General features: G+C 37.9%; 1 protein-coding gene across 18 annotated transcripts in view; it reads right to left on the reverse strand.

The window, feature by feature from the left end:
• ROBO2 (roundabout guidance receptor 2) overlaps positions 1-24,617 on the reverse strand; it is a 479,926-nt gene that overhangs the window by 38,027 nt on the left and 417,282 nt on the right. For 7 of the 18 annotated variants that reach the window (XM_075769597.1, XM_075769558.1, XM_075769651.1 and 4 more), the window contains exons 17-23: positions 23,327-23,509; positions 21,145-21,171; positions 13,886-13,928; positions 12,176-12,303; positions 7,588-7,869; positions 7,085-7,210; positions 2,499-2,655 (exon numbers count right to left, since the gene is read on the reverse strand). In XM_075769597.1, coding sequence (XP_075625712.1) covers positions 2,499-2,655; positions 7,085-7,210; positions 7,588-7,869; positions 12,176-12,303; positions 13,886-13,928; positions 21,145-21,171; positions 23,327-23,509 — 946 coding nt within the window. The remainder of the gene's footprint in view (positions 1-2,498; positions 2,656-7,084; positions 7,211-7,587; positions 7,870-12,175; positions 12,304-13,885; positions 13,929-21,144; positions 21,172-23,326; positions 23,510-24,617) is intronic. The other 11 variants (XM_075769670.1, XM_075769605.1, XM_075769623.1 and 8 more) reach the window with 3 other exon arrangements.

Raw genomic sequence — 24,617 nt, forward strand, 5'->3', positions numbered from 1 at the left:
ACAGTATAGCTACCATCAAGCTACCACATTATACAAAATAGCTGTTTAGGTTAACATGTTTGTTGCAGTTCGTGGAAAAATGGAGGTGAAAGCAAACCTCAGTTGTTCTGGGGAGAAGACGGTAGAGAGAACAAAGAGTGTATTTTTTTTTCATCCCTGTCTACGACTAAGGTGACTTTTTTTTTTACTTGCTGCTATTGTGGATTTTCTTTTACAATTTATAAGCCAGTGGACCACTAGTTTTAATGTCTAGTAAGCAAAATAAGGTTTAGTTTATTTGGGATACTCATGCCAATGAAGCTCACACTTGAATTCAAGAGTTGTAGGAAGAAATGCACAGAAAAATAAGTCTCCGTTTAGATGCCAGCTTCCTTATTTTATTGCTCTAAATGTTCACCTTTCATATCACATTGTGAGCTCTTTAATAAAGTCTTCAGTTTTTCTGACTGGAAGTGCATTTTTCAATTGTAATTCACAATATAATTACATCTGCATGTAATTAATTATAAAATTAAAACACATTGAACTTGTCATACATAGTATACATCAAAGCAAATCAAGAAAAACAAAACAGTTTAAAAAAATTGTTTGTTTTTTTTTTTTTTACCCAGTATGTCAATATTAAAGGCAACATAAGGAACGCAGTCTGTGATTCATTCCATTTTAGCATGTTGAAAACCATGGAAACAAGATCAACCCCTGAATACGGAATGACCATTAGCATTGGATACATCCTCAGGAAGTATGGCCATTGCAGATTTATTGGGTTCGGCAGAGTTGGTTGTAAATTACTGTAGCTCACGATTGATACTGTAAGTCTAATCTTCAAAAATTTTTTTTTTCTGTTTGGTAAAATACACATTAGAAGGTCTTGCTACAAGCACCATTAATAAGATATTACAAAAAAACCAAAGAAGAGTAATTCAGAAGATAATCGGAGGAAAAAATGAGTTGAATTTTTCAGAACTTGGCAGGCTGGTGAATACCTTATCCTTAAATAACCAGTGTTGTCTCGGTGACCAACATCATTCCTTCCAGCTCAGTAACAGATACTTTACGCAAGTGAGGAGTCAAGCCCTGTGTCACAAGGGATATCTCTAGAAGGAACTTCCATCTACCTTTTATGCTATTTCATTGTCCTGAAAGAAAATCCATGTTGTTTTCCCTCTATAGCATAATTATTTTAGTGAAATGGGTGCACATGTGTTTTAAGGATAGAAACTGATAAAGACAAATATTATATGATGAAACCATCTTAAATTTATTTTAGCTTTTTATAACAGAATACAGAACATAACGATTATATGTACTTTTTGCCTTGACTTTTAAACAAAAATTCCAATCAGTAAGGTTATTCATTTTCCCTTGCATTTGCTTTGAAATTCTAACTCTAATATAGCCTGAATGGACCTTCTTTTTAAAAGGAACTGCATTGACTTATGCAGTTAGTTATTATTCATTTTAAGAGTTGAAGGACTTGGTATAAACTCAAATTTTAATATTTAATTCTTCTAATTTTCATTATAAAAGTAGGGATAATCAATTCATGCTTCAAAAAGAGATAACACTTGAAATATTTTTTATTCAGCAAAGCTATTACAATTTTTAATACAGATATTTCATCCTTAGGAAATATTGATTAATCCATGTATTTTAACAGGTAGAAATTTGTCCTTAACAGAACAATGATTCTCAAAGGCTCCAGCAGAGCTGATCACAGTAAACTATTTTTCTATATATTCTAATTTTCCCCTAGAGTTTGATAACCTGCTATTTCATATAATTTCACTTTTTAAACAGCATTCCATAATTCTTCCTTGTGCAGGAAATGTCTCTTTTGTCTCATTTAGTGCTTTTTGTGTGATTTTGTGTCCTTGAGAACAAGTTTAAGCTATCCAAAAATGAATGTAAGGTTCCAGAATTTCAAGAGTTGTTTAAATAATAAAAAAATGCCTATAAATAGCATGCCTTCCTCAACTGTGAAATTTCTTCTAAAAGCTGATGAGAAGATTATTATCCACTGGTTGATCTTCTAAAATTAATCCAATTTAGTGTGAGGTTTTTTGTTCTGTTGACTCTAATATTTTTAAACATCAAAGCAGTGAAAAAATACAAGGAGCCAGATTATGTCATCCTTACTCACTTTGAGTCCCATCATTTGCAAGCTGTCCCAACAGAATTCAATTAAGCTACCTATGAAGTGAGATACTTCTCAGCATGAGTAAACAGAGAAGCCCTACATGATGATGAAGCAAGGTCACTTTTATTTCCATCTTTAGCCACTATCAAGAGAAGCTATTCAAACCTTCCTCCTCCATAGCCTTGAATAAGTCTATAGGATCAGGCGCTCTCTCTCTTTTTTTTTTTTTTTTTTAAACAAAACAGAATAATATCATCACTATGCAAATTTTCTTTCTTTTTTTTTTTTTTTTTTTTCCAAAAAAGCCTCATCTCTGCAAACCATAGATTTTTCTTCAAAAGAAAAAGAAAAAAATTACCCTGCTTCTTGCTGATCCACCCCATAGTGTTCCAGCTCTGTGCCTGGAAGTGGCTGCACGGGAGGGGGTGGGAGAGGAACACTGGCCCAGTTTGAACCATTATTTTTCTGGGGCTTGGCAGTATTTTTGTTCTTCTTCTTTTTCCCTCCTTTGCCACCTGCAAATCCAAAAGGAAAAATAAAATGTTAGAGATATAATGTGGGGAAAAAAGCTAGCTATTTACATTTCTTTGAAAGAATTCTGATTCCAGATGGTGTGCCCCAAAAAAGAAGACGTATTTATATATCAGCAGAATCAGCATCAACGTGCTAATGCTGTTACAAGGTTATAAATAATAATAGAATGGAATGGAAAAATATTCTGAATAATTGCTGAAAATCACTTCTTTTTCAAACTCCATACATTTGCACCACAGTAGTGCACAACCAAGGAAAGACATGTTTTGCTATATCAGAAATTTATTTACTGATTTATTCATGTCTGCTTTATGACTTCTTGAATTCACTGTTAGAGAAAAATATAATAGACTATAGCAAATTATTTCAAATGTCAGAATCCAATGTGCTTATAATACTGTTTTGCATAATCTCTTCCTGTGGAAAACACAGAGGTTAAGGACACAATCTAAAAAAAATTGTCATTAGACTCAATATCTTTCAGCCAGAATGACAAGTGTAAGTTGTCAAAACAAAAAGAAATAGGGTTTTGCTGATAGGAATTTACTAAGTTACATTTTTTAAAACATCAGGAAGTCATCTGCAATGTTTTAGGACTAGCTGTTTCACAGGATTCAAACATCTAGTGCCACTACGGAGAAGAGGTTCTATTTCTGACGTACAACTGTAATGGGGGAGGCTGGTAGAAACGAGGTGAGCAATGCATTTTGCTTAAGCTCTCTTTTCTTATTGTCCTTGTACCCACTGTTGGGACACTTCCATTTGTGGGAAAGTGATCTTACAGAACTAGCTCTCTTCCCACTTGCTTAGCTTCTTTTATTTTGCCCTGACTCCTTTTTCTTGTCAGGAATTCACTGAGAGGAAGAATGGCACAAGATTTCAAATCCTTTGACTGCTTGGAGACCCATTTATTTATTGTTATTTTGTTGTGGCTTTTGTTGTTGGGTGGAAGAATGGTTTGTCATATGCTTTTTCAGTGGGCTGCCCAGGTGGCAGTCACTCATCCCTTGCCTGTTGCAGAAAGCACAGTCTAATCCACCTTACCCACTGATGTCTCTTGCTGATTTATAAGGATCAGCCAAAACTGAAAACCCATGCAAAAACTTCTCATCAGAATCAAAAAAATCACAACTGACTTGCAAGGCAGGGTGGCACGGTGTGCACTGGCAGGCACCATGGCTCTAGCTTTAGGCACAGAGACATCCAGAAGGATGTGCAATTCTAGCAATAGAGACAAGCACTGTGTCACGGGGCCTTTCGTCTGAGAGACAGTGGCTTTCTCCTGTTATCTCCAAATGTCAGCTGGACCAAAATAGGAACAAATAGAGAGGGAAGAAACAAAGTCATTCCATGATTCAGAAGTAGCCAAGTCTTCTCTTTTCACCTCCTGATGCAGCTGCTAGAGACAGGCAACAAGTCCGGCAAGGTTTCTAATCAGTCTGGCTGGCAGCATGTTGCAAACAAGACTTTGGTTTCCACTACTCAATTCCAGACCAGAGCTCTTCCTTCTTTGTCTTGGAGTATTTATAATAAGTCCAGCCAAGAACCTGTCATTCACTATGTGTGAACTGAGCTGATATTTCATCTATTGGGATGCAAGACAGGTTCTTCCCTCCTTTTGTAGCCTGGCAGAGAGAGATGCTTTCTTGAAAAGGGAAAGAACATTTTGATGAACAGAAAAGAAACCCCAGTGATGGTGGCAACGGAGGAACAAATACATGAACGTTATGGAGGGAAATCGAAGCTTTCAAAGCACGGGTATGGCAGAAAGCAGAGTTAGAAATAGGGTCACAGAACATTACAAAGAAAGGACGTTAATTTTAATTTGTGGGACATGGGGGAATTTTTGAAAAGTCAGCAGGAGTAGGAGCAAACAAAAGTTAAGGCAGCTGCTTTGGGAGGAAAGCACATGCATAAGTGTGTGTGTGTCTTAAACTAGGAATACTCAGAGAAGAGAAATGCAGAAAAGAACTCCAGCTTAGAGATTAGTTGAGGGGGAGAGGAAGACTTTGGAAGTGTAACATCCTGGTAATCTTAGGAGACCGGTAAAATGGAGGTTGGATGTGTGGGGTGCTAGTATGGAGCCACTTGGATTTGGGGGTGTTTGGAGAGAAAGGTCAAAGATAACAGAGCTATTAGAGAGTGAAGCAGCGAGCTGAGGAACTGTTCAGATGAAGAAATAAAAGAAAGAAACTCCAAGGTCATTACTGGTAAGGAAAGCAGCCTACACCGTACAGTTGGGCAGGAGATTTCTCTCCTGTCCCCATGGGCACAGTTACTCCACTGTCAGACTAGTGGAACAGACACCTAATGCATAATGCCAGATGTGTGTTTGAAAACCATTGCACCGAAGCCTTGTTTCCCCATGCTTGATGTTTCAATGTCTCCTCACACTGGAATTCAATTATATTGTTTAAATCTCTAGATGAATCAGGTCCTGGAAGAAGAATTTGCCAATCGGGCTGATGATCATAGTACTGACATGAGCTGGGAGCTGTGCAAAGTACAGCCACAAAAATTTCCCTGCTTCACAAAGTTGAGTTTTTAACTATTTTCCATTCCACAGTGGGACAGGATTCCTCACGATATTCATCTGACAGAGACAGAAACTTAGAATAACAAGTAGTACTTAAAGTACTAACCAGGGAAGTGAGAGAACAAGTTCCTGCTCACCCTGATGGGGACTACATAATCAAAGCTGGTCTCCGATTCCAGTGATGCTCTAATTATCAGACTAGTTGAAGGTTTCCCCCAGTTTCTCATGTATTACAGACACAATTAGCTGTTATTAAAGATATAATTACTGGGCAAAGGACAGCAAAATACTGACTCTGCAGTCCAATAGTCTGACACTCATCTGAGCACTGGGGCATCCAGGTGTGAGCTGCTTTGATCACAACAGGAGCGTCCTGGCCATAGAAAGACGGGCTACCCTGAAGTTCCCATGTGTCATCAGAAAATTTACTTCAAACTGAGAAACACGACACAAAATATGTTTCGCTTGAAATATTTGTTCACAGTCCAGCTTTTGATCAACTGGCATTTTCCAATGAAACTTTGTCTTTTCTGAGAAAATTCTAAGGCAGCTGTAGCTGTCAACACATTTAAAGTGTGATACTGCCCTCTGATAACTGGCACATATGTACCTCAGCATATCAATTTTTGCATTTTCAGGCAGCCAGAGGAGCAAGTCAATTTCCTAAGCTACTTGCCAATACATCTCGCATACAAGGAACAAGAACCTTTCTTGAAGTATCATATGAACTTAGCTCCCAGATACCTCTCTGTCAATACCATAAGCCTATTTTTCTGTCTCACTCCAATCAGCTAATATTCCCCATGAAAACACAAGACTTGCAAATACATTTGACGATTTGAGTTATGGGCCAATGACTGTAGGCTTCTAATCTCAATTTGAATAGTCATTTAAATTAACATAAAGAAGGCATTTCTAGGGTTGATCTGTTACTGTTGCAATTGCTCCAACTTATAGTGGAAATTCAAAAGGCTATGGATATAGTATAAATTTGAAATTTAAGTCCCTTCAGTTCTCTCGTATTTCAGTTAAGTGAAATAGCAGACTTTCATTTTTATTGCTGGCTTTTCAGTTTTTGTCTTGGAAAAAAAATGACATAGTTATACATAACATAAGCAACAAGTAAGCAAAATTAAAGAAATCAAGAAAAAGGTGTGTTGAAATATAATACACAACCACATGTACTACAATCATTTTCATCCAATGAAAATGTGTCATGTTTCCAATATAACATGCAGCACACACATAAAATTTACATTCTGTTTTTATGCAGACTTGGCACAATTTCTGAAACTCCGGTCATCTTTGCAGGGCCCTACTTTTATTTCTGAGCTGCTTCACTGAAAAACAGCATTTAGAAACAGCTTGTGGGAGTGCGGAATCTGTTAACAACTCAACAAAAATATTAATCTCCTCATGAAGCTCAGTGTGGGGAGACCTATAAAGTGAGGACTGATGCCTAAATATATTTGCTCCATGAACTGTGCTGTCAGGGAAAGGATGTGACAAGGCAAGGTTTGCAATTGCGACAACAAGCGCTGGTTGGGAGGATTCCCCAATTGTAAAGTCATAGAATCATAGAATGGGTTGGGTTGGAAGGGACCTCAAAGACCATCTAGTTCCAAGCCCCCTGCCATGGGCAGGGACACCCTCCACTAGACCAGGTTGCCCACATAGGCATTATCTCCAAATAGGTTCTACAAAAGGCTTTTATTTTTTCAGTAGAGGCCAACATGACGCTGTTCGCTGACGTTCCAGTGGGCAGGCACCCTCATACCTATCCACAAAGTGCCCCTGGGAGGTTCTCTGCCTCCCTGGCGAGCTGCTCACCAACACCCCTCCGTCCCTCACCCACCCACGGCGGTGGAACCAACCTGAGAGGCTGCCACTCCTTTCGGAGCTGTTGTGGGAGCTGGTGGTGCTGAAATCCTGTGACTGGTTGTGTGGCAATCTATTAGCCAATCCCTCAGCCACGCGGTAGTCAGGGATGTAAAGCAAGGCTAAGGGTTAAAGGGCAAAGGTCACAGTGGCATCGTGTGATTAGTTGACAGCACAAGCACATGCAACACATGCAGTTAGCAAGTCAACAGCGGATGGGGTGGGGCAGCGAGTTGTAATTTTTTTTTTTTTTAAAATGTACACCTATCCTAGCCTAATGGAACACAGATGGCTTGGTGATTAGCACAGGACAAAGAGGACTAAAAGCACAGAACAATATATTTTGTGATTGTGTGAGGTTCAGCACGCATGCAAGGTGTGTAAGCATTAGTTACGGTAAATAGCAACAGCGTCTGACATACTAAAAAGATTTTTCTAATTCATGCATAGATGATACAGTATAAAGCCGAGGGCTCTGGAAAATAAGAGCTGTAATTACCATTGTTGCCTTTGCCTTGGTCTGGGAGAGAGTAACCAAATCCCATCAGGTCATTTTTCTGCTGAATTGAGCTTTTCCACTGAGGATCAGGTAAGTCGACAGCCAACTCATGGATGCTGTTGGAGTGCAGTATCTGGGTGGTGGCATATGGCGTGGCTTGCGTTATTTGGCTGGAACTGTTGTAACTAGTTTTTGTGGTGAAGTCAATGCTGCTGTAAATGGCTCCATCAGAAAGCATAGTAGCGGTTTTATCTCCTTGCCCTGGCACTGGTGGCAGCACATCTGTGGTGAACATAGGGGAATGAAACAAATCATTGATGCACAGGAAGCCTGAAAGCATCAAGGTTTAAGATGAAAAATAAATGTGTCATTTTGCACGTTTGCATTTCAGCTGAGACAGGTCCACGAGCCAACGAAGGGAAGATGATGTACAACCATCGCCAAACTATCAGCATCTGTGACAGGCCTACCACTTGTCCTTCACGTCTCACTGCCTAAAACCATCTTTTTTTTCCCATACCTTCAACTGTGTAAGTGAAGTTTGGAATATTTCTTTACTGAAGAATGTTTTCAATTGTTCACTCTATGTCAGAACCGATGAAACTGTCTGGGCTTCAGGGAAATGATGAAAGGAGTGAATCTGCAAATCACAGATGAAACTTTCCCAGCAAATATGCAGCAAAACTCTTAAATGGATGCCAAAGCTCTCCAAGTAATTTTTTAAGGGCATCACCTTGACTTCCTTGAAGTTTTATGCATCAGCTTCTCTAATTTTCTTTTTGACATTAGCTAGTACATTTCTCCTTTTCAAAAAAAGAAAAACCTGACAAAACCAAGTTGTTCCTGATATGCAAAAGAAAATCTGTTATTCTGAAGGGATTTAAGTGATCAGTCTCTTAAAATGGCAAAGCAGTTGATAATGGAGAACTACTTGTTCGAATACTCCGTACATTTACCTGAAAAATAGTACAGCATATTTAGCTAAATATCCGTTGACTTTTCTATATCTTTTGAATCCTATCACACACTGCAATTTGTACCTTTAATCAGTTAGACTGGCAATCTCTCTCCTTACTAAACATTGTAGTGACCTTTGCTGGTGGAATTTAGGATTTAGAAGCTGAGAGTACTGAAGTGTGAAGAATCTAATGATGACTGGCATGATGTCCCAAGGAGAACCACAGCTAAGCAGATAATGCTCTTCCTGCTCTTTCAGAGGTCAATATATCAAATGGTACTATTTTTACAATTTATTTAGACTGTGAAAAGTTCAATTCATTTTGGAATTTATTTGTTAGAAAAATGCATCCTTTATATGCCATTTGCTTTATATAGCTGGATGGCAGACATGGATTCGAACTGCTAGACTGTACTTGAGATAATGTGTAACCCTATAGTGAGGATGTTCAGATCCCATTCTAGGTATCACATACATTTTTATATACCTTAAGCCCCAAAGAGAAATTATTCTTGCACTTAGACAAGGGTTTAGGCTCAGTTCCAGACTTAGACATGGGTCTAGTGCAACTTCCGGGAATACAGTTGTTCTCTCACTATCTCAAGACTTTTACAGCAATGAGATATGATACCATGGCCTCCTCCCACTGTTTTTTTTTGTTGTTGTTGTTTTGTTTTGGGGTTTTTTGGGTTTTGTTTTTGTTTTTTTCCTGGGATGATTGTTTAGACCACAGAACTATTTTCTACTGCATTCATTTGTGCAACAGTGAACATTTTAATATGGACCCAAATAACATCTGCAGTCTCAGGGCAACAACATAATATTAACAATAAATATGGCAATAACAAGTGCTCAGTAGAGAGACTGCAGAAACAGAGATTGAATTTGGGTCTATCGGTATGATCTGTTTTTGCAGACAACAACAACAGGGAAATGGGCACAATCAAGTATTTAAAATGTTTAAATTATTTAATTGTATTAACTTATATCTGCAGATAAATTATAAGTGCAAAAAAATCAGAATTAATGCAAACTACAGGTCATATTTCAAAATCAGGTTATTACTATCTATCTGCCCATATCCAATGTGCTTTCTAGGGTCAGTACACAATCATAAAAGCATCTATGTGCAAATACAGCATGAGATGTGAGAGACAAGCGGAGTCCTATCTTTCCTGTATTTCAGCCACAATATGAAGATTTTTGCTTTCCACAATTGATTTCATCAAAGTATAATGGATTGAAGTTTAGTAAATAAATTCTGTTGTTGATGTATAAAATGAAGGAAGTCCAGCTCAACCTGTCTGTGTTGGATTTGCAGACTCACAGAAGTAAAAACTAGCAAAATGCTCGTCTCTCAAGTACTCAGACATCTCAGACATCTATCTTTTAGAGCACGTTTCTGGCAGCTGAAGAGGTATCATCTCTACACAGTCATTTTAAAATGGAGGACTACACATTTGCACCCACTTGAAAGTTGCATAGCTTCCCACCAGCCAAGAATTTTCAGTCGTTCTTACTAATCAGCTGAGGTTCTCCAGACATTCTGGTAATTTTCAGTACAACCACAGATTACTTTTTTGACCTCAATGAGATGTATACACTAAGCACTCAAAGAGCTATTAAAGTGCCATTTTACAAAGTGCCATAATCACCTAGCAAAAATCAAGCGTGATTTTCCCACCACGCTGTCATAGCATAAAAACCACACTGTACCTTTCAGACCAAAGATGAACAAACTTTTCCCACTGGGCGCTTTCCCAAAAACTCTCCAAAATCCAACTTGTTTTGTAACTCTTGAGATAAATGACATAGTGCTGAAGTACTTCCTGAGGTACGCTCTTTCTTGCTGCCTCAGGAGATGCAGTACCATTTCGTGGCCTTACGTGACCTAACCTGTGCTCCCCACCCACAGCTTTACTCTCAAATGCCTATTGAGGACATAATGTGGATTTCACTCTTAAAGGCAATGTTAGAATTGCCTGCCTCAGCTTCTGAGTTTCCAGAGTGATTGGTTGCCACCTTACTGTTTTCAAAATTCCTACAGACCTTTTATATTATCACAGTCCTTTTAACCAGTAAAAGAGGCCCAAGTTCTATCTATAGAGTTAATTCATGTTAAAAGACATCTGACTTCTAATCTATCTTTAATGCAGAAGCATGCAAACTCAACTGCTGAAACAGATAAGAATAAGTTTTCCCAAAACAGCCAGAATAAAAGTGTGAGCTCAACTGTAAAGATCACGGGTGGAATTAAACTGCTGAAATTCCAAATATAAGTGTTGCATCTCTTGGACAATTTTGGACCCATGCCTCATCCACATCGAAGCCAAAAGCTTTGAAACATGCTTCCAATTTCAGTTATATAGACCCAAATGCTAAAAGAAAATGGTAATTTTTCTGTATTATGTGAGCTTACAGAAAGATGGAAAAATACTGAAGGGTTTTATTTTCAAGATATTCACAACAAAGAAGCTGGCAGATACTCAGTTGCCTTCTAAATATTATCAAAAGTTTGCTTACTTTATAATATTTTTGTAAGACAAGAGCTTTACAACATTTTTATATGGAAAATAAAACTAAAGTATTTTGTTGTAATTTAAAGTCACAGTACTCATACCACAGGCCAGAAGTTTTGCATGGGAACGTATAACTGATGTGAGGGATGGTTTTCAGAAATAGACTCTGGCACAGTTCAAAACTGAATTCTTTTCACATTTATCAGTTTAATGGGTTTACAGATTTTTTGCATTTTAATGTATTTTTATATATAAAGTTGTCTTGATTTTTGTTTATTTATTATTGTCTTAAAAATATTTATATACTCATTTACATTAGGAAGTCTTGTTCTGATCACTACTATACAGAACTAGCTGTGTTATCACAGAAACCAAGGAAGTAGCAAAGAGATGTGGATATTACTATGACTTTTAAAAATCCCAGTCATGCATCTTGAAATTCCCATTTCAGTAAAATGTTTGAAAGAAAGTAACCCCTCTAAAGATTCATCATAATAATTATGAATCATTACCTCATCTCCCCAAAGGGCTTCCCTCAATTCAAAATGCAAATAAAGCCCTAAAAAATCTAAATAGTTCCCTTTTATGTGTTCCTTCCTCCATTAAGAAGGAAAATTTCCCAAGAGCTTTGAGGCCTTCTTCATGGATTATGGTTGAGACTGAGAGCAGTTCCTCAGCAGGAAGGGGATGGGTAAGGTGACAGCAACAATGTTCTTCTGTCCTTCTTTTGCTAAAGAAACATCCTTCCTGCATCCCTCGAGTTCTTCTCTGATCTTATGGACATCCTCTATCCCTGGCTACATTGCCCTGCACAGCAGATTCCTCATCTCCACACAAAAGGGAATGAATTTGAGCAACAAATACATTTCTCTTGAGATGATAAGCAAACCCTGTCTCACCACTGTGGGGTAAATTACAAACTAGACCTACATTTTAAAGAAGTAGAAAGAGACAAAGCAAAATGAACATTTTAAAGTCAATTTTAAATCAAATCTTGAGTCAAACATAGAAGGAACCATAATGATAAAAATAATACACAGTGGTTATCATGGATGTTAACTAACAGATGCCTATTGTATACTATATAGTGACTAAATAAAATGAAACCTACCTCCACGACCGAAATTGCCGAGATCATTTGGTCCACTAGTGCTGTTGTTTACTGGCAGACTTGTGGCAGGCCAAGAGTCTGCAAGCCAAGGATAACTGGGGTCACTTGCATTCAACAGACCTGGTCGACTGAAGCAGAATAAGAAAAAAAGATATACAAACAAATACATATATATATATATATTTTTTACAAAATTAAAATATCTACGAGACAACTAGTGATTGAAGAGACGATATCACCGTTCTCCTAACACTGTAGGTAACAAACAGTTTAGGAGACTTCAATTTATTTCAAATTAAAATTGTGTAGCCTTTGATGATTTAAAGACCTTGAGCAGTTAATTAAGGATATATACAAATCAACCTTGTCAGTAGAAGTGGGACTAGGCATCCGTTGTGATTCTGCCAGAATCCAAATGAACTCCGTTGTCTGTGCGAAACAGGGGTTAGGCAGCACCATCACGGGATCCTACACCCGGGCTGCATGATAAATTACCACCTCAAGGGAGCCATCACTCAAACTGATTGCTCCGTATCAGCCATTTCCAGGACTTTGGGCTACTATTTCTTCCTTCCTTTGCATCCGAAATGCACGCCTGTCATCTACAGGCTGGTAACTCTTTCTTTGAGCACTCTTGGATGGTTTAGAGGCAAACAGGTTTGAGTAGGATTAATGGAAAGTCCACAGCTATCTTTATCTGCCACTACTGCATGGCTTTTATATCCCTGTAATTCCCAGCTTTGAAAGCAGTATTAAACAGTGAGTATGTTGAAAGAGAAGGTACGCTCGGGCCATCAGACACCATGTCTCTCGCACCCCAGGATAAACAGCCAGAAACTTAGCAAGGCAGGTGGATTGTTTGTATTTGTATTTGTATCATCTAACAGGGAAAACAAATCGTTTCCTGCAGACACCCCCTTCCCCCAAACGAAAACAAAAAAGCATCCACAGTTCTGCAGCTTTTCTAGGTTATTAATGCACTCCTGAAGTTGGAGCAACATCTCCGATCATTGTACTTTATAGACCCCCGCCTGGTACAATCCCTAAGAGAAACATCGGTTTCTATGGCAACGGCAATAAAAAGACCCCACCGCTTTCTTGCCACATCTACTCGCTCTCATTAGGCCTAATCTCTTTTTGCTAAAATATTGATTAAACGGGAGATTGGAAGTTATTACCAGGGCCTAATTACAATCTCCATATTGGCAAAGGGAAAATAGATGAGGATATATGGCCCCGTTATCAGCTTTTATCAATTTCAATTGAGTAGCCAAAGTTGTGGAATCCAGTCCTATCAATCTACAGCCTATTCATCATCCATGAATCATTTATTTCGTGATCGATTAAGTGTAATTGTTCACTCACAGCAATTTAGGGGGAGCCAATAAGGAGTCTTAAACAACAGCAACTTCATTTGCTAATGTCTAATTAATGCAATAAACATCCCGGTAACAAATGAACACATTCCTTGTGATATTTACTACTCATTTCTTCCAGGGCATCTGGGAGATACGAAACATCTGGGCTTGATTCCTCCAAAGTGCACAACAGATAGGTCATTAAACCTTGTGGTAAGCTACTTAACTCCTCCTAGCATTGTCAGTCTTCCCAATGATCGGTTATTACGCAAGTGCATCGCATACAGCGTTTTTCAGATTCCGAATTTTAAAAATAAACACGACAGAAAGACCTTTATACAAAGAAACATACCTTCCATTGCTCATTAGTCCTCCATCTCCTCTTTGGAAAGTGACTGTGTTTTGGGAGGAAAAACAAAACAAACAAACACACACACACGCACACACACATATAAGACAGGGAAAAATCAATTAGTAATAATTAGAAGTAACAATTCAAACTGCTCAGTGTCCAAGATGGGAGGCCTCTTGGCATCATCACATAATAAAGTACAGAAATTATAAGAAAAGGATCAAACACATTAGGGTTACAATTTCTCTAGGATTTCAGTGCACGTTATTGATTAACATCAATTCACTCTGTAGCTTGCGAGGCAAACCAGCCGCCTGGGCAAAAGGCCTGAATTTACCACAAGCCCCTTCATATGACTTTGCCTTGCAAGACTGTGCCATGTGATGAAATTGTTTTCTTGGCATGCTTTTGCTTCAGTACATAATGACATTGCGCCAGTGAGTTAATAACATCATGTCGTAATGCAGTAATATAATGTCACCACACAAATATGCCATTTCCCAGGACAAATGCAAAGAGGTGGCAGCTTTATTAGAGCTGAAGGGCTGAAAAAAAGCATACAGCTGCACCTTTTCCATTAGAAGTACAGTATAAGAACCAGCACCCACGCATAAATGCATACACGCCACCATCACTGGGAAGAAAAAGTGTTTCCAGTCTTGCCATGGGGCGTGCTAGGGATACGTTCAGAGGGACACAATTGGTTTCAAGGCTCCATTCATGAGTGTTTGACAAAAACCAGCCTATCCCTTATCTATCTTATTAACAGGATTACATTTCAGGGCAATATAGGTAAACCCTCATTACTGGTGAGATGCTAATTGACAACATTTGATGCTCCTTTTTGAAGCACTGGCAAATATTTTGAATCAAGGCCAACAGACTACTCTGGTTCTCAGTGGCAATATCCCATTATTTATTGTCAGGCATAGATAAGGCAGACTATTAAATTATATCAATGTCCTGGACACCTGCATCCCTACAAGCCTCTGACAAGACGAGGGTTCAAATTTCAGACAGGAATGGAAGAGTCTGTGGCCAGTTTAATTTAAAATAGGCTTTGGTTTGGAAATACTATCTACCTTCGTAAGATGGACATTTCCACCGCGAAAATATAGCTCCCAGAGTATTCGTAAGATTTTCCAAATATTAATCCAAACTACCCTAATTCAAGATTAGACTTTTTATTATACGCCACTCTAATCAGACAAAATTACTACACCCAATAGAAATGCTGTGATCATTAAAAAAATTGGCAATGACGTAAATCCACTGGGAAAATACTTCTGATACCTTATAGAATTCTTGTCACTTTATTAACTCCTAGGATAATTTCACAGTCTACATTCAGCAAAGGGGACAATACTGGCCCCTCTGGAAGCCCTGCTGGAAGAGTGCTTGGGTAGGGTGATTAATTACCCTTCACTGCAGAACAGACGAATATCAATATCAGAAAATCACTGCAGTCATATGTCACATCAAAATGGTTAATAGCTGGATTTTGAAAGGATGTAATCAAACCAATTAATGAAAAGAAAATCAAAATGCAAGTATGGGAAGTATTAAATAAAAGTCTGTTTTGAAAAGCAAGACACGGTAAAACATTGCAGCTAATTAATTTTAGAGCTGATGCTACTTTCAGTCACGTTGTTTCTAGCAGGCTGTCAAATGACTGTATCACTCATTGCTTAAAAGTGAATAATCTGAAGTGCTGTGGATATCACGTGTGAATATGCAAAGAGGTGGGTACTGCCTGGCTATGTTTCAAGGTACATTGGTCAAAAGTAGAATAGATGCGGTTTCCTTTCTCCTCCTCCCCTTCAAAATTAATCCTCCATTTCTCCAACTTTTTGCATTTGTCAAAGCGACAAGAAATAAGGCAAATGAGAAACAAAGGTGCATTCAGTAACAACCCTTATAAGTAGTTTACAGATTTAAGGGAATTCCAGTGCAACATATTTTCTGAAGACTTCTTGGGATTAATACTCTTGTTTAGACTATCATCTACCAGAAATAAATTTAAAGTAATATTGTCACCAATTGTATAGCACGGACAGGTGTGTGAGAGTTTACCTATGCATGTCATATGGGGAAAAAAATCAATTCTTCAAATATTTATATCCCTTGTGCAACTTTATAAAAGGAAGCTAGAATGGGGGTAGCTAGTAGGAGATTGCAGCAATGTTTGCCAAACACATTTTATTTTCCGTGTAGTGAGGTATGGAAAAAACTCCAAGGCATGCTGTGAGAAACATATCAAGAAGACATGACATCGAAACCTCTTCGCTAGAGCCATAGTTGCTGCAGGTTGGCTGTGGCATATGAGCTTGTTGAGAAGACACAGCTATCACAGCGTTTGCTCTTTTTTCTTCTGTCTGTGTATCCTGGTGGTAGTAACTATTTCCTCTTTTTTTTCCAACATTAAATATTCTTACACCCTCCCAATATAAACACTGTTCTTAGAAGAAAGTTTCAGCTTAGTTTATTTGAAAAAGAGCTTGTCTTGCAGTGACATTGTTTTTTCCTGGGGAAGGCTGTGCCTGGGTTATGTGATGTGTATGGAACTGGGAAGGAATACAGATTCTTCCGTTTACCCTCCTCCCTGTATACCAATGCACGGATGGTTATAATCTTCATGAGAAAATAAACAAGAAAGTATTTTAGTTACTATTGTTGGTGGAAAAGGCTCCGGAATATCAACTAAGCTGGCCAAAATTCCTCTTGAAGTGAGAACATGTCATCAGAATGTTACAGAAAAAAATTCATATTCCTAATGCCATTCATAAATGGACTACCTGAGGCTGGAGAGAGAAGGTGCTTTTCTTTTAGCATCAATATTGTGAAAGGAAAGACAGCTAACAACAGAAGATATGGTCAGGCTGCCAACACAAGCACTGTGTTTATCATTCCTGCCGTACGTTTTGTCAGCATTTTTGCCTGCAGTTTTATTTCTGCAATTACGAAACAAGTCTAAACGCCTGAATAGGAGCATACTTAATGCAATGCAGGCTTGTAAATGTCACTGTAAAAATAAAACACACAGACAGCTGGCTTTATTCATCCTGTCTCCACTTTAAAAAGAAGCAGAGCAATTTCAAGGGGCAATGTAAGAGGAGGAAGGGAAGGATGTCCCTATCACTGACCCACCCATCTCCCTTGCTTTTTATCACCGAGGAAGCAAAAAAGCTCTTTCAGCACTCTTTGCATCTGATATATGTTCTTAGAAAGGCTGAAGACCTGCAGGGATGAGATTGGTTTTCAAACGAAGATGAAAAAATAACCTCTGCATACAGAGATTTTGAAGGAATCCCCACCAGCTTATACTTCAATGACTGTAAAAATGCAGAAATATAATCCAAAGTGCATTTTAAATGCATAAATATTTAAGGAAATTATATTGTATATATTTGTACGAAGAACAGCATACGTTAAGGAGCTTTTCACATGCTTTTTATTAAATATATAAGGAGGTACCCATACCATTTATTAATATTATCTGACAAGGTTAAACTTAATCTTCATGCTTGCTAGAATTGGAAAAATATGAATGTATAGTAAGTTGACATTCTGAGGCAAGAAAGCTTTAAAAAGCTTTAGAAAGCTTTCCGTATGCCTATCTCTAGTAGGCCACATTTTCCTACTGCAAATGAAAACTTTAATGTTGCCAGCCAAGTCTCATTCCTTTTTCTGATAAGCTGTTCCTCAAATATGAATGTAGATTAATCCTCTTTTAATAAGCATTAACTCAGAACAGATAATCAGCATATAAAAATTCCATCAAATCTTATGTCTACCTTTGGATGATTCTGTCAAATAATTTATCCTCACTTAACACTTTCAGGAGTTGTGCATAAAATGTGTAGCATTCCATAATTCTCTGTCTATTTTTAATTTGTTTTTGTTTACTCAGTTTCATGAAATCTTTAATCCCAAGGAGCACTAGTCACTAAATAAGCTTACCTACTCATAAGCGAAAATACATATTTACTTTCTTCGCATGACTAATGGCCTAGACACTTGAAAACACCTGAGTATTCAAGCGAGTGGGTACTGGCACAACAATGAGTTTGAGGGCATGGGAAAGATAAGCAGATAAATGAAATTTCTCTTATTTCTACAAATGGATTCTGAGCCTTTGTTCTATAAGTTCTTATCCCAAAATGTGAAAAGAGAGTTACAACTTCCAGTACAAAATAAACAAAGTCAGTTCTGTCATTGTAATGCTGGAACGAAATAATTCATCTGTTACAGAAGAAGTGGTCAGATATCTCTTCTGTGCCATCTATCTCTGCTTGTATTACATAGAAACCCACAGTGTGTGTTTATAGCCAAGAAATCTGAGTAAAGGGTAACTGTAAAAATAGAAAAAATCAGGGCAGCAGTACTTAAGCTTTTGCAGAAACTCGCAAAAGTAAGGCCAACCCATTCGTTATATCACAGAACAGATCACTGAAAAGGAGTAACATTTGTATGTAGTCTCTCTGCCAGATTTGGTTTTGCTGATAGTCTGTCATAGTCCCAAAAATGTACGCTTCTTGTGCAGCTACAGATGATGACACTACTACTTACCAGTAGTAATCTAACAAACATAGTCAAAACCCATATGGTTTTTAGTACTGGTATTACCCAGAATCAATGCCTGGTGAGTCACGATGGGGGAAAGAGAAATGGAAGAATAGTGATGTACAGAATTGTGGCTCAGTAACTACCAGAGCCAGTTCAACTGAAAATAAGTAAAAAGATTTAGCTATGATTTTCAGTGTCACATTTTATTTGTGACCTTCTGAGCAGTTGATCAGTGCTTATGAAAATGTTCACAAAGACAGAAAGCTTGATGAATTTAATCCAGTCAATTATTCTTCTCTGGTACAAATCTTTACCAATAGCATGATATTTGCTGTTTGCTCTTCTCCTACACAAAATGTTACAGTAGTTTAGTCATATGCAGAAATTATACCTCTTAGGAGACTAATAACAGAATACAAATAATGAATAGTCCCAGTGAATGGCCCATAATCTGAAAATGACTCCAAAGAACATTTTTAGCAAGTAATTATGTAACTGCAGAATCCAGACTTTTGAACAGCTATTTTTAGTGTTTAAAGTTCTACACATATGCTAATAAAACTGGGAAAAAAACCCCAACCCCAAAAACATTTACATCAGAAATAACTGAAAAAAATAGGGGGGTTGTGTCTGAAATAGAGTAAGAATATGAATGTTCCACTGATACTTTCAATTCTCTCTATTACACAGTCAAATCTGCACATTCTGCAGCTTTCTGAAGGAAGAGTTTAAAGCAGATGTCTGACCAAAAAGTGTGCACCTTCTAAAATCTGAGTATATTAGGATAAATCAATCTTTAGTAAAACTTTCTTGACAGCTGTGTCTGATGACATTCTGAAAGCTACATTCCAGTGTCTACATATTTAGATTTGAAACCAAACTGTTTATGAATCATAACTTTGAAGGGAACAACATATAGTTGTGTCATAAAACCTCCACAAACATAGATAGGTTTGTCTAAATGATTTTACCAATGGTAAATTCAAATATTAGAGAAATAAAGATGGTTTTTAGGGAAACCTGGATATAAAGATAAAAACTATGGACTATGTGCTGCCATAATTTTCTTTAAGTTAATGACTGTTTTGGACTTGACTGCTGGATGACTTAGGGTCTTGGTGCCTTCAGAAACGATTAGAGACCAAGCAGCAGGGCTATGTATGAGATGTCAAAACTATTTTTAAAAAAGCAAATTGTTATCAGTGCCTCTGACATATCCTAGTTGCCCAGCACGTGTGGATGAACTGCACTGAATCGTGCACAGTCCCTGTGGCTCCAGCACAACCCTGTGTCATGCCGACGTATGCTACAAAGACAACGGAGAAAACTTACCACAGTTACAGACAGCTGACAGTGGCATCATCATGCAAAGATGTACTCTTTCATTTTGGAAAAAAATCCAATGTTGTGTCACAAAGAAAAGCAAGTAAAGCATTCAGGGTGGGATGTGTTGCGCCACAACTTAACGCTAACTTGAACAAACATGCCTGGAAGCCAAAGGAGCAATTCCTGAGCCCCCAGAGCTTCTCCACAGGGACGCTTTTCTCTCGCAATGTCACAGGCCCCTGGGACAGACACCACCACCTTCACTCATCTGCCTCGAGAGTCATCTGCTCTTTCCTGCTAAGCCAAACACTCAAGCTCTGGCTGAAGATAAGCAAGACTGAGAAAGCAGCTCGCTGAGCATGAGGACCAGTTTGGCAGTGCAGTAGGAAGACCGGCCTCTATCACGTGGATGGCAGAGGGGACAGAAGAAGACACAGCTTTGGTAACTGCAACTGAGGGGCCAAGATACGTGCAAAAAACCTTACGGACTTCTGCTGGAAAATGCTAAGATTTATCAGCCTTTTACACTGTAACACTGAGATATAATTATTTTTGAGTTTTTGAACTCAAGCTTAGGTATGAGAGCAGAAGCTAATTATGTGTATTAATTATTACTATTAATTGTACACTCTATTTTTCCTGGCTATCCATATGTTGACTAAGCTGTTTGCAACCTGCTGTCTCAGCCACACTTTGTTTATTCTTCACATATCTTTAATCACGCTTACGATAATGGTCTACCATATGCTATGTTTATTAAAGATATGAAAAGTAGGATATCAGCTTTGAATTGGTTAGGTGGAAGAAAAGCAAATGCTTCAATTTCAAACACACTGCAAAGGCAGTGCGTGCATAGGTTGATCACTAGATCGCTTGCAGATTTGAACACCTCACGATAAGGTCAAAGTATACACAACTGACAGCTAAAGTGGGAGTAAGTTCCATTTCTCCAGTTAGATCTTCAAAAATGTTTGAGAAATTAAACCTTGAGAAATCAAAAATGCTTGAGAAACATTTTTGAGCTTTAAAATAAAAAATCAGTTATATGTGACTAATGCTTGTTTATGTTAAGTTAGTTCAAGCATCTTGTCCTGCAAATTACTTTCAAAACTGCATTATTTCAAGGAGTTAGATGAGTAAGAAGTATGCAGAATTATAATGACAGAGACATTAATGGTGGTAGATTTTATGTTCCCCTGGAATCACTATGAGAACAAATGCTACATTTTTATCACAGATAGGTAGCAGAAGTGTTTCTCCTTGTAGTTGCTTTTAATTCTGCATACCTCAAATGCTGATAAACACTTAAATAGGTAATGTTTGCAATGATGTGTTGGTGAGGTAAGAGACAGACTAATGGACAGTACCTGCAGGGGTGAAGGTGAAGGACTGAACTGCAAAACAAGAAAGCAAACACATTGTGAGTTACACACCCCGATAACAAGCGCTAATTGCAGGGCACGAGTTTCCTCTGGAATTTACTCATTTGTGGTTGAATATCATAAGCAGGACATAACAGTTGAGCTTAAAGCACTAACCAGCCAGCAGCCAATGAGAAATGATGGTTGGAAAGGTGAGTAGTGAATTCTTACAGTCACGTTTCAAGACTTTTTGTGTGGACATGCTGTTCTCCAAATTGTAAACATTAGAATGATTTTTGAAGCATGATCTGTAATGAACTTTCCTTGCTGAAAGCATACACTATTTAATAATTCTGATAATGGGAATTCTGTGTCATGATGCAACATTCACATCACACTTAGATGCAGTAAACATCATGAGAAGGAATGAGTTGCAGGAGACACACTGTTTATAATGAGTGTTATAATTATTTACAGCTATGCATTTGCAGTTATAAAAGACTTTGCTCCCAATCTCTCCCCCACCCCCCAACACGCCAACTCACAAACAGGGCTAATAATTCTGCTTTTTTAAAAAAGAGTAGTCTTAGTTTGTGTCCAAAGTTTATGTATAGGACTGTTTCGTAAGAGGAGCAACAGTACAGCTGTCTCTTGATATGAAAAATCTTGGGATCTAGACTGATATTTCATATAAACACATCTGTAAGTGTGTGTGATACATATTAATTTTTCAATTAACACCACCCCACCTCTCAGAGAGTAAAGGTCATTGCTGTTAAAGGAAAGGAAAAAACACCTCGGCAAAAAGCATAACCTATGACTGATACAGGCCACGTGGTGACGCGAGGTGAGGTTCCACAGAAACCAGGTCCATCCAAGAGCCACCAAAAGGGTCTCTGCTCCCTCTGCTTCCACTGTGCTGGCTGTGGTGCCCGTCTGATTTCTTCTTGGGCTGCTTCCTTTCTCTAAACCAGTGGAAAACTAAGCCAGCAGGAAGGAGTGAAAAATGACATGGAATAGTTTTCTTCTGGTTTAGTGAGCCCAGTCAGGGCACTGAGGAGTCTGATGATGGCTAATGCCAAGGTGAGAAGGCGTAGGACTGTCTGTCTGGGAGCAGGGAATGAATGCTGGGTTTTGGCAGGTAGTTAAAGATGCTCAGCCGCTTAGGAAACCTGTGTCCTCAGGTTTGCATGTGATAACTTGTAAACAGAAGAGCACTAGTGTAACTGTAGTGTGACATAATGTCAACATTAAATATGCTGTGTCCTCAACTGTGCAAATCTTGCTCAAAAAGGAAATGTTTTCTCTTTTTAAATGTATTACATAATAAGCACTATAAGAGAACCTACTCCAATATTTGAAGAACAGCGCTTTTTTGTGTTAAATTAGGCTTCAAAGTGACTCATTTTATGGTAATTCACCTGACTTCCTAAAAATCCGTAAGAATCCTGAAGCACGGAATAATACACAAAACAAACAGGTTGGGGGGGGAGGAAGAAAATATTTTCATTTGGGCAATGTATTTTTGCAAATGTCATTTTCAAAAAGTAATTTGTATCTAGAGCAACACATTTGGTGCAAGAGGGATCACACTGTGAGGGTGTTCGAAGGTGTTCTACCTCCAAGACCAAACTTTTTATGGCTTCTGCCATAGGTAAATTTTGACCACACTTCTCTGTCTAATACATCACCCTCTTCTCCACAAGTTATCGCTAAGGAGTCGCTGATTAAGTACCTCCATTAATTTCCCACGCACATGGCTTCAAAGACATGCAAATGCATGGGAATGAAGAAGGAGAAGACCAAATACGCTTTCTAACCTTCCTTGTAAGGGTCTAGTCTAATTCACATATGAGCACGTAAATGGAGCCAGACTGCTAACAGAGTGCCTTCTGAGCAAGGAGCAAGAGGTACAGTTAATCCTCTTTGTACTTTTTTTTATGCTAGATGCGCTGGACATGTAAAAATAAAGACTGTCTTATGATAATGATGAAATGTGGTACTGAGCAATGCATTTAAAGCTTCTCATACACTAGCATTTTCACAGCATACATTTAAAACAAGCATACAAAATTCACCCAGGCCACCTTTGCTGTAAGTTCAACATGTTTTTTAAGTAGGTTTAACAGCACCTGTTCTTTTCATGATAGAACTTGATGAGATGGTAATAAACAGTTACTGTTCTTACCAGCATAATTGCTGAGCCCCTTCCTCTTCTTTCTGCGCCAGTACAGCCAGATGCTGAAACCCATCAGAATTACCCAACATGCACCACCGATGCCAGCTATAAAGGCAGGCTGTTTGACAACATCAGTGATTTGCTCAGTTATGCTGTTGTTATTTTCAGTGATGACAACTTCATTACGACCTCCTGCACAAAAGAAATTTGACAGAAAGTTGTTATTATGCATTCTGTAATACAAAGAGGAAGCAAGTACTGCAAACGAATATTAAAAAACTCAGTAATGCACCTCAAAAGAATTATCCACAGTAGGAGAGCTTTTATTGGTACTCCTTACTTAAAAGAGTACCAAAACACACCTGAAAACCAATGCTTTTAGAAAGTAAATCCATAATCCACTGTGATTTTGCAAACATATATTTGAAAGATAGTTCCATAGGACTCTCCCAAGTAATCTAACAGATGACAGTCCAGAGCCATTTTGTTAAGAATATACATGTTTGTTGGTTTGCTTTTACATAATTATAGACAGAATATGATGAGAAAATGGATCATAGGAAACCAATCAAAAAAATAAATCAAGTAATCAATAAATAGCCTTTTTCAAATGAGAAATCTAAATACAAAATATGCTATAACATCAAAAGACAATTCCTTCTCTCATTGTTGTCAGCATGCCAAAATTTCTTAACTCTTTTTTTTTCCTGTATGCTAGAGTTTCCAAATTTAAAATAAAAAAATAAAAAATATGTATTTTCAACTGGGGCAAAGATGCATTTTCCAGCAATTATTTCATAAGGAAAACAATCCACACAAATCCTAAGTGCACCAACTTTGACACAAAGCAGAAAAATCGTGTAGTTAACTGCAAACTCTAAACAATCACAGCAACAGATGCTATTTTTTTCACCTAGAATAGGCATGAAAAATTCTTAACATCAACCTGTAAGAAATAATTATGATGTGGAATACCAATTAAAGTCACATGCATCAAAAATTACTATATAGGACCTTAAATTGTGTATATTACATTAGAAAACTGTAAATTTCAATAGATGCTCCCATTGGATTTTTCTCTCTCTTTCTCTAAAAGGCAACTTTTCTAAAAGGAAAATTTTGGTGTCTCACTTGAAAACAAATGGTCATAAAAAATGTGTATGGAAATTCAGGAAATGCTAAAGCATATAGTTCTAGGGCCAGCACTTTTCTACTTCAAATCTTCCCTTGTCAAAAATGTTTAGTTTTAAAATCAGGAAATGCGTAACATATTTTTCTCCAAAAAAATTAATATTGATTA

Source organism: Balearica regulorum, chromosome 1 (genome assembly GCF_011004875.1).
Source record: "Balearica regulorum gibbericeps isolate bBalReg1 chromosome 1, bBalReg1.pri, whole genome shotgun sequence".
Classification (NCBI taxonomy): domain Eukaryota; kingdom Metazoa; phylum Chordata; class Aves; order Gruiformes; family Gruidae; genus Balearica; species Balearica regulorum.